This window comes from Citrus sinensis, chromosome 4 (assembly GCF_022201045.2).
Source record: "Citrus sinensis cultivar Valencia sweet orange chromosome 4, DVS_A1.0, whole genome shotgun sequence".
Lineage (NCBI taxonomy): Eukaryota > Viridiplantae > Streptophyta > Magnoliopsida > Sapindales > Rutaceae > Citrus > Citrus sinensis.
The window spans coordinates 22,149,140-22,159,242 of record NC_068559.1 but is presented as its reverse complement, the minus strand read 5'-3'; the positions used below and the strand labels follow the sequence as shown (position 1 = coordinate 22,159,242).

General features: G+C 36.3%; 1 protein-coding gene across 1 annotated transcript; it reads left to right on the top strand.

Annotated features, from left to right (window-relative positions):
* Window positions 1-444: 444 nt before the first annotated feature.
* Window positions 445-10,103, top strand: LOC102622589 (alanine--tRNA ligase). The gene is made up of 22 exons (XM_006484606.4): window positions 445-826; window positions 923-1,161; window positions 1,259-1,546; window positions 1,680-1,832; window positions 2,331-2,460; window positions 3,501-3,597; window positions 3,893-4,013; window positions 4,549-4,608; window positions 5,489-5,539; window positions 5,622-5,717; window positions 5,873-5,974; window positions 6,384-6,506; window positions 6,786-6,929; window positions 7,022-7,093; window positions 7,195-7,270; window positions 7,814-7,956; window positions 8,055-8,163; window positions 8,245-8,432; window positions 8,851-8,940; window positions 9,071-9,253; window positions 9,347-9,526; window positions 9,662-10,103. The coding sequence occupies exons 1-22, from the start codon at window positions 535-537 to the stop codon at window positions 9,731-9,733; spliced, it is 3,009 nt and encodes a 1,002-aa protein (XP_006484669.1). The 5' UTR covers window positions 445-534; the 3' UTR covers window positions 9,734-10,103.

The window sequence follows — 10,103 nt, the reverse complement described above, 5'->3', positions numbered from 1 at the left end:
AACCGACCCGAATATAGTTCGGGTCGGTTCGGGTCGGGTCATTAATTCGGGTTATGTTCGGATTATTCCTTGTCTAACCCGAACAACCCGAAACCCGATCGGGTTGACCCGAACCCGATTTTGCCCACCCCTAGACAAAATTAACCCTCATATTTATTTATTTATAATCGCATCATTTGATAATGTCATTTGCGCCCATCAAATAGTCAAACGCAAAAGCTGCTATTCTCTTCACTGTGAAAATGTGAACCCAAAAGCAACGGTCAAATTTAGTAAAAGGACCCCCGTGCAGAAATTTGCAAACACAAAGGATCTAGTTTTTACTTGATAAATAATATCTAATATATTTGATTTTTCGTCGGAAAAAAAGGACCTATACGTAAATTAGCCGATAAAAAATTCAGAGTATCATTTAGCAATTAAAGTATCATTTAATGGATATGGAAAATCGAACAAATGGATGGAATAAAGGCAATCTTCAAAAGCGTGGTAGTAGCGTTGTAATTAAAACAAAAAAAAAGGATAAAAAAATGAATGACAGGTCTGTTGCGTAAAACTGAAACGGCATCTTTTGTGGCGACGGCTAGGGTTTTGTTAAATCCATCCCTCACCCTCGCAGTCACAAATCACCATCACTCGTTAATTTCTCGTTTCTCAGCTTCAGCCGTAGCAGCCATGCCAGGCGCTGATCCTCAAGTGGTGGAGTGGCCGGCGACCAAAGTACGAGACACTTTTTTCAAATTCTTCGAAGATAAGAACCATGTCAACTGGAAATCCAGCCCCGTCGTGCCTGTCAATGACCCTACTCTCTTGTTCGCCAATGCCGGTATCATCAAATTTTGTGTTTCTTTATTCATTTATTTGCTCGTTTGAGGAGGTGTGTTGGGGGAGGAATTGAGAGTTTATTAATGAATTGACGCAGGGATGAATCAGTACAAGCCGATTTTTCTTGGAACCGCGGATCCGAATACTCAATTGAGTAAGCTGACGCGCGCGTTTAACACTCAGAAGTGTATACGCGCCGGTGGTAAGCATAATGATTTAGACGATGTGGGGAAGGACACTTATCACCACACCTTCTTTGAGATGCTTGGTAACTGGTCTTTTGGTGATTATTTTAAGAACGAAGCTATTGAATGGGCTTGGGAGTTGCTTACCAAGGTATTTAGTTACTTAAATTGATTAAGTAATTATTGAAGTAATTCAGTTGTATTATTTCTTTAATTTTATTTATTTTTGCTTGTTTGTTGATTTTTAGGTTTATAGGTTACCGGCTGATAGACTTTATGCTACTTATTTTGGCGGTGATGAGAAAGCTGGGCTTGCACCTGATAATGAAGCTAGAGACATTTGGCTCAAGTTTTTACCAGCTTCGCGTGTACTGCCTTTCGGTTGTAAGGATAATTTCTGGGAGATGGGTGATACTGGTCCTTGTGGTCCTTGCAGTGAAATACACTACGACAGAACTGGTAACCGGGATGCTGCTTCATTGGTTAATAATGACGATCCTACTTGCATTGAGATATGGAACATTGTGTTTATTCAGGTATTATATTTGCAATCATGTATGTTGAATTCTGCTGACATGGCAAGATAGGATGAAATTTGCATATAGTATGATGAACTGCTTGACTGTTGATTGATAATGTTGGTTTTCGTTAAATTGCTGTTCTGACCAGTTCAACCGGGAAAGTGATGGTTCTCTAAAGCCTCTCCCTGCCAAGCACGTTGACACTGGGTTGGGTTTTGAAAGATTAACTTCTATATTACAGAACAAGATGAGCAACTATGATACTGATGTGTTCATGCCCATCTTTGATGCTATTCAACAAGTAAGATGACGGTCTTTCATATTTCTTTTGCTATATCTTACCCAATTTCAGTGTTTTAGTTGTTAACATTTTCAATATACCAAAAGCTTCCCCCAGAAATACTAATATACCTGTAAATAACTTCATTTTTATCTTGTTCTGTAGTTCTTTTCCATAATTGTATTATATTCATGTAAAACTATGTTTGGACTGAATGTGCAATCCTGAACGCAAATGCCCTCAGGGAAAAGAAATCAGGATTTTCTGGTGCTGTATATTTGTCTGGTTTCTTTTTGGTTAGCATGGATACTATTGATGCTTGAATAACTAAAATACTCTCGCAGTTGTTAATTTTTGAACATAGTCATGTCCATAAATTTAGATAATCCTTGTAAATAGGTGTCGAATTTGAATAGCTTGATGGTGTGAAGTGCCTTTTTTCCCCCCTTTCATTCTTTTTATACAGAATATCATATTGTCCCCTGGTATATAATTATCTTCTGTTCTCCTTTCTGCTAGGCAACTGGGGCCCGGCCATATTCTGGAAAAGTTGGAGCAGATGATGCAGACAAAGTTGATATGGCCTATAGGGTTGTCGCTGACCACATTAGAACTCTCTCGTTTGCCATTGCTGATGGTTCTTGCCCAGGTAGAAATTTGAAATTGAAGAGTTTGTGTCTGTGCGTATCTGTCTCTAGCTGTTCTTTTAGTATTTTCATTGAGGCCAGCAGTGCTTTTTCTTACTCTTTAAACCAAAGCGCCAATTCACTTTAATGTGATGTGCATGCTTGCTATTCAGTTCCCAGAAAAATCTCCACTTTGAAGTGGTCTTTGAGTTCTTTCTGGGTTCTAGTTTCTGAAATTGGCATGCAGCTTCGTTGAATATAAAACATTTTCGAGAGTTAATTTTGTTGAATGTAAAACATTTTTAAGAGTAAATTGGGCTTTTTGCATGGAACCTTATTTTGTTGTGATGATTCATCCTAATCTAGTTGAGTGGCTCTCATTCTTTTGAATGATTAATGTGCTCATAGTAGCAAAGAGAAGAATGAGTTCACTTTACTAACTCTTTCAGTTGTTTTTCAATGGGACATCAATATTGATGGCTTCTATACCATTGAATTTTTGTTTTGATGCACCGGCTATCATTTTTTAGTATCTTTCTCTGCATGGTTTTTTGGGACTTGCTAGCTGTACACACTTGGCCCTGTTAAAATCTGTAGATTTTGAGAGGTTACTTTTACCTATGGCATGAGAAATACTGGATGTGTGACTAAGTCAAATGTTTTGCATTTGGGCAACATTCTGTAGTACTATAACACTTTCCTCACCCAAATGGGTATTTTTTTAATTGTCTTTCTTGCATTATGACATGAACTTGATGTCTATAGCTTTTGTTGCATCATAACTGAGAAATTAAAATACGTACTTATATTTTTTCTTGCGACAGGAGATATTTGAAAGCATCTCATATACATTTATTTTGCTTTGGAATGCTCTGATCATTGTTCTCTGAGTTGCTGATTCTTTTCAATATATCCATTTTCTTCTTTCATAGTGTTCAGCTTCATAAGTATATATACACTCTGCGTATATGTGTTTTCATATTTCCCGAATCATTCAGTGTTTTGCTGGATGTTTATCTGCTATTTTCCCATGTAACTTGTGATATTTACGTTTGCTTTAAAGGCAATGAGGGCCGTGAATATGTTCTAAGGCGTATTCTTCGTCGAGCTGTACGATATGGAAGCGAGGTCCTAAAAGCCCAAGATGGATTTTTCAATGGGTAGGCATGACCAACATATGTTATGCTATATTACATTATATTATGTACATAAGTTTGGTAATTTTTGCGCCTAAGAGCCACACCAGTCACATTCCTTAAGTAATATCTTAAGTTCATTATTTAATTTTTCACCATTTTTCTTCTGGTACTTGTTGAGTTTGTCTTCCATTCTACTATATTATTTCTGAACATTTAAGGTGAGATATGGAAAATTGACGAACCATCCACTATTTTGGCTTGTTGGCCCATATGGTTTGTTGCCTGTAACTTGTTGCCCATTATTGGTTGAATTCAGGCTTGTAAATATCGTGGTGAAAGTTATGGGTGATGTTTTTCCTGAGCTGAAGCAACGTGAAGCTCACATACGGGAGATCATTGCGGCTGAGGAAGCAAGTTTTGGCAAAACTTTGCTTAAAGTAAGTCTGATTATTATTAATTCCATAACCCCTTAAAATTTTTTATATTGATTAATAATCTCTTAAATCAACAAAATGTTATGATTTAAAGAAATTAGATTAGTTTGCACTTCATTTCCTCCCATCCTAATTGATAGATTTTTTCCAGACTATTCTGTATGATAATGGGGGGAAAAATTATGAGTTTCTTGGGTTTATCCAATGATAACTTCTAATTGCTACTTTATACAGGCTAGCTTTTGAAATTAAATTCTGAAAAGTTAACTGGTATTTAGATTTAACTCATCATCATTTGTTATGATGTAAAGTATTGTTATCTCATTGCTCTTTTATTTCTGACTGTTCTACGGCACTAAAGATATGGGAAAGTTGTGTCTGGCGTAATTATGGGTTTTGTTATGTTAGAATGTATCAACTTCTTGCTGAGACTATGTTGAACTTTGGAATAATTTTCAATCAGTTGCATTGCTTCTTTGTGTGAATAGTATTATAAACCATCCTTTTGCAGACTGATTGATCCTGAATTTTCATTCAGGGAATTGAGAAATTTAAGAAGGCTGCTCAGGATGTTCAAGGGAAAGTTTTGAGTGGGCAGGCAAGTATAATCTAATTTCTTTTAGCATTGTTACTTTATCTTGATTAATGCTTGACTTAGTTATAATCTAGATTAATGCTCGACTTAGTTACTGATACGAGTACTTTTCTCCAGCACTAGTATGATTCTGTATTTGTTATAAATCAAGCACACAACAACAGTCTTTGATTTATCACTTGCCTGAGATTATTGCGGTTTTGCTGTCACTTTTTGATGTGGAGATGGCTTTTTCTTAAAATTGGGATTGAGATGGCTTTGTCTTAAAATTGGGATTGATGTCCTCTCTTTGAAATAGTTCCCCAAGTTGCTTTGTACAGTTTTTCTCTGGTGTACATATTTGAAATTACTCAATGACATGGTTGAGCTGGCAGTGGAACTTTTGACATAAATCAGATCTTCCCACTTTGTCCCCTAACTTGCTTCCTTTCTTTATGAACTGTTTTTATGTATTCAACAATTAAGACAAATGTTTGCTCATTTGGTGTTGAACTTGAAAGTTAGAGATGATGAGTCTATAAAGAGTCTATCTTATATGCTGAAGGTGAGTTCAACATCTCAAAATGCTGCAACAGAAAATTATATTTCTTCTTCACCTTCTACTTGAATAAGATAATTGTACTATGGAAAAGAGAATTGGATGGTATACTGGTTTTCATGGGGTGTTTATATTCAAATCAAATAAGACAAAATTAGTGGAGAAAGAGATGAACATATGCAAAAGGTGCACAGACCATCTTTGAATTTGGAAAAGATGAGTCTTTAATCGTCACATGGTAAATGAAAATCAAGATACATTTTGTATTTAGGATGGGAGGTAGCATCCCAGCTTTCTTTTTCTTTGTTCATCTTCTAACTTTTTTTTTTTTCCTTATGGTTGCAGGATGCATTTATCTTGTGGGATACATATGGATTCCCTTTAGATTTGACTCAGGTACATGGAGAGCTTTGTTCCTTTTGTTCTAAATATAGACAAACTTGTGTCTGCCTCTTAATTTTTTTCCCCTCCATGCCAGTTAATGGCGGAAGAAAGAGGCTTACTAGTTGACATTGAGGGTTTCAACAATGCTATGGATGAGGCACGGGAAAGATCGAGGAGTGCACAAAATAAGGTATCATATGGGTTCACTTTGTTTTTTCAGTATTATATCTGTCATAGTTGTTACATACTAGATTTATTTCCCAAGTAATTGGACAAATGTTACAATAACATGAAGAAGGAAATAAGAAATTTTCAACTTTTTTGTGCTGATATCAATTTCTTCAGCAAGCTGGTGGTGCTATTGTCATGGATGCTGATGCCACTGCTGCATTGCATAAGAGAGGAGTTTTGGCAACAGATGATTCCTTCAAATTTTTTTGGTTTCAGGTAAACATACAAGTTGTTATCAGATATCTCTTTGAGAAACTTTAAATATGGTGTTTTCAAGTTGGTAGAATGGGGCAGCTACATTTTTTCCTGGAGTTTGGATTAGGAAGGAAGGATTTGTCCCTTTTCACTGTGCATATAGGATATACAAACTAGAAAAAATCGGAGTTAGGTTTTGTATCTCATGCATCATGGTTTCTTTCTTCTTCCTTTTTTTAAAGACAAGTTTAAAGTTAACATAGTATCCTGTATGGTTCTCATTCTTCAGTGTCTAAACTGTTGCAATATATTGTCCTTTGTTCCAGTAATGTAAGACAAACTAAGTTGGTATTGTTATTCATTGCCCCTTTTGCAATTGGATTACTGCATGTTTCATTGAAGTTATTAATCTTGCACCTTGGCATTTCAGGACCATAAAAGTGTAATAAAAGCTATTTACACTGGTTCAGAGTTCATAGAAAGTGTTGTTCCCGGCAATGAAGTCGGTATCGTTTTGGAGTCTTCCAGTTTCTACGCTGAGCAAGGTGGTCAGGTACTGACATTTATATGATTTAAGTTTGCTAGTATAACCTATTACAGTAACAACGTCAGATGCAATTCAGAGATACCGGGAGTTCACTTGCTTCAGATGATTTTAACTATTAGAAAATTTGTTTTCGAAAATAAAATGATTTTTAAATTAAATTATTCAGTCTAATGGTAGCAGTTCAGTTCATGTAAATTGAGTTACTTCTATTGGCGTTTATTTTCTTTCCCACCTTCCTGTTGCTGTAAGGCATTATGCATTAAACATAGTCTTTTATGGCTGTAGATTTTTGATGAGGGATTTATTGAAGGCCTCTTTGGCTCATTCTATGTACGTAATGTTCAAATTTATGGAGGGTTTGTTATTCATATTGGTTCTCTTACGGAAGGGGCTGGCAGATTTTCTGTCGGTGAGGAAGTAATTTGTAAGGTAAGCTCAGCAGTTTTACAATCTTCTTTTGTAAGTTTATTTCTCCATTTTCTCTTTTTTTGCAACTCTTTTATGTGCTTTTATACCCGCAGGTTGACTATGATAGGAGAAAGCTTATTGCCCCTAATCATACCTGCACACATATGTTGAACTTTGCTCTTAGGGTATGTCTAGGTGCCAGTGATTGTGAACTCGTAAGAATTTTATAATCATTATCTGAATATCAGTTTCTACATGTTCTCAGAAGTTTTCAATATGACTGTAGGAAGTACTTGGTGATCACGTCGATCAGAAAGGGTCCGTTGTTCTTCCTGAAAAGTTAAGATTCGACTTTTCTCATGGTAAGGTTTATCAATTGAGTGTTTGCAATGTAGTCTAGCTTTAGTATAAGGGATAAGGGAGAAGTGGGAGATTACTGAAGTAAGTAGTTACTGCAAATAGCATGGTAGATAGAGGTGTGAAGAGTAAGAAAGAATATTGATGAATAAGGTAATTTGGGCTTTTTAAAGAAGAAAGAGCACACGAACTCAATATAATCAATAAATACCAAATCATGACCTGATTACTCGATCTAGACAAGACAATTTTACTGAAATATTTGTTAGGTGAAACACTACTGATCTGATACAATTTTTTGCCCCTGCATGTAAAACTAAGAGCAACTCAAAAATAAATATTATAAATTAAAAAGTTATTTTACCCCAAACATATGGTGGATCAGGTTTCTGAATCATTGGAATTGTGCATCAATAGAGGGTGCACAAATGCCTTATGCAGTGAAAAACTTAAGATGGAAAATTTAAATAAGAGCAAATTCATTTTCAAAATGGCTGCACCTGGTACATTTTGCAGAATATTTTAAATTTCTGTTTAATTTTGAATAGGCAAACCAGTTGATCCTGAGCATTTAAGAAGAATTGAATCAATTGTAAACGAGCAGATAAAAGCTGAATTAGATGTGTTTTCAAAGGAGGCAACACTTGCTGAAGCCAAGTGCATCAATGGGTTGCGAGCTGTTTTTGGAGAAGTAAGCTGGGCTGATTTTGTCAACTTTATTCTCTGCTCTGTGTTTGTACATAAAATATCAAAACCTATTCTGTAACATCATCTCTGTTTCTGGTGCAGGTTTATCCTGATCCTGTTAGAGTAGTTGCAATTGGTCGGAAGGTTGAGGATCTATTGGCTGATCCAGAAAATAAAGAATGGTTGTCAATTTCAGCAGAACTATGCGGAGGTCAGTATGTTGCAATCATGTGTTCCCATTCATGGAGTCTTGCTTTGAATTGTTTATTGAAGTTTTAATGGACACTTTTAGGAACCCATTTATCAAATACCCGAGAAGCTGAAGCATTTGCTCTTTTATCTGAGGAGGGTATTGCTAAAGGAATTAGAAGGATAACTGCTGTTACAACTGGGTTGGCTTATAAGGCATTTGAAGCAGCATGTTCGCTTGAGAAGGAAGTAGATGATGCATCAAAAATAGAAGGAAGCTTGGTGGAAAAGGTCTGTTCATCTTGCTATTTCTCTCTCTCACTCTGGCTTTATATGCAGTAATATCATACCATTAGCTTTTTATTCATCTTATTTCACATATGCATGATACCCCAGTGTTTCAGGGAGTATGGATACTTTTTTCTTTCTTGTTTTATGCTTGATTGTTTGATGCTTGCCAACCTTTTCCATCTTGGAGATCTATAGAATTGGTTAATTAGAGTATATCTATAGTTATGGGCTGTAAACATGTTAGCTCCATGATTTTTAACAAATGTTTCCTGAACTTGCTTCCTGAATGCCAACAAGATGAATGTATAAATTGATTTTGATTTTGATTTTAAAAATGTGTTTCCTGGCTTCAAACTATAAGCTAAAAGAGTGTGTACATATCCAACTGCTGTTCTTTCTGAATGCTGTTATTGTTCAGACAGTGGCTTCTTTAAAGAGTAAAGTGGATGGAGCAGCAATTCCAGCACCCAAGAAAGCTGATATCAGGGCTAAGATTGCGTTACTTCAGGTATTTTAGATTGCTAGGTTAAACAAGACGTTGCATCGTAGAACCTTTTATTTTTTTGACAGACTGCACTCTTCTTAGTCCCGATTGGGTATCTGTTCTTCTGGATGTATTGAATTGTTTTATTTTATAGAATCAAGTGAGGAAGGCGCAAAAGAAGGTTGCTGAAGAAAATCTTCAGAAAGCTGTCAAGGTGGCAACTGAGACGGCTGAAGCTGCTGCTTCAAATGGAAAACCCTTCTGCATCTCTCGTGTTGAGGTTGGATTGGATGCAGCTGCAGTTCGTGAGGCAGTTCTGAAAGTCATAGAGCAGAAGGTGTGGATAGTACTATTTTGCTTCTATTTAAATATCTGCTTGCTATGTACAAGTACAGAAGGAAATTATACCAGTGCTGGTGTTTATTGACAGGGCATGCCGGTCATGGTCTTCAGTACCGATGAAACCACGAATAAGGCTGTCGTATGTGCAGGTGTACCAGAGAAATCAGACCAGAGCAAACAGTTGGAGGTGTCAGAGTGGTTGACAGCAGCTTTGCAGCCACTGAAAGGGAGGTGTGGTAAAGGTAAAGGAGGTCTTGCTTCTGGACAGGTTAGTGGGTTTTACATGGGTTACAAGTATAAGCTTCCTAAATCCTGTATTTTGTGCTTACTAGTTTCATATCTACTTCAAAAATCTTTGTAGTTCACTTATTTATCTACTTTTATCGTTAAAATATAATTGCAGGGAACAGATGCGGCCCAAGTGACCCCAGCCATGGATTTGGCAGCAGAATTTGCGGCAATGAAATTGAGGTGACCAAAGGATTTTTAAGTTTGTCTTTCCAGAAATATGATGTTGCTGCTCGTCATGAACATCTACTGAAGTATTATTGAAACACGAAAGGAAACAGAAGAATATAGGAAAATGATTAGGGTGTTTATATCAGCCAGGAAATTAAAAAGCAATTGCTACTGAACATTATTATACTGTATACATCATTGTTGATCATCTATCTATTTAGATTGCTGTTGGACATTCTTGTTTTCCTCTTTTCCTGGGCCCTTTTCTTTTCATTTTCTTTCTGGGTTTTTGTCCTCGGGAAGATCAGAGAGATTTATTTTGGTATTTAACTGGCAGAAGTCAGAATGCTTGAATCAATATGAAACTGAGTACTTGGTTTTTTGTA

Bases quoted from the DNA above. Each gene is read 5' to 3' on its own strand.
- LOC102622589 (XM_006484606.4), top strand. From the start codon at position 535: ATGACAGGTCTGTTGCGTAAAACTGAAACGGCATCTTTTGTGGCGACG. The intron at 6,507-6,785 runs GTACTGACATTT...TTATGGCTGTAG, and splicing joins ACGCTGAGCAAGGTGGTCAG to ATTTTTGATGAGGGATTTAT. The intron at 9,254-9,346 runs GTGTGGATAGTA...GTTTATTGACAG, and splicing joins TGAAAGTCATAGAGCAGAAG to GGCATGCCGGTCATGGTCTT.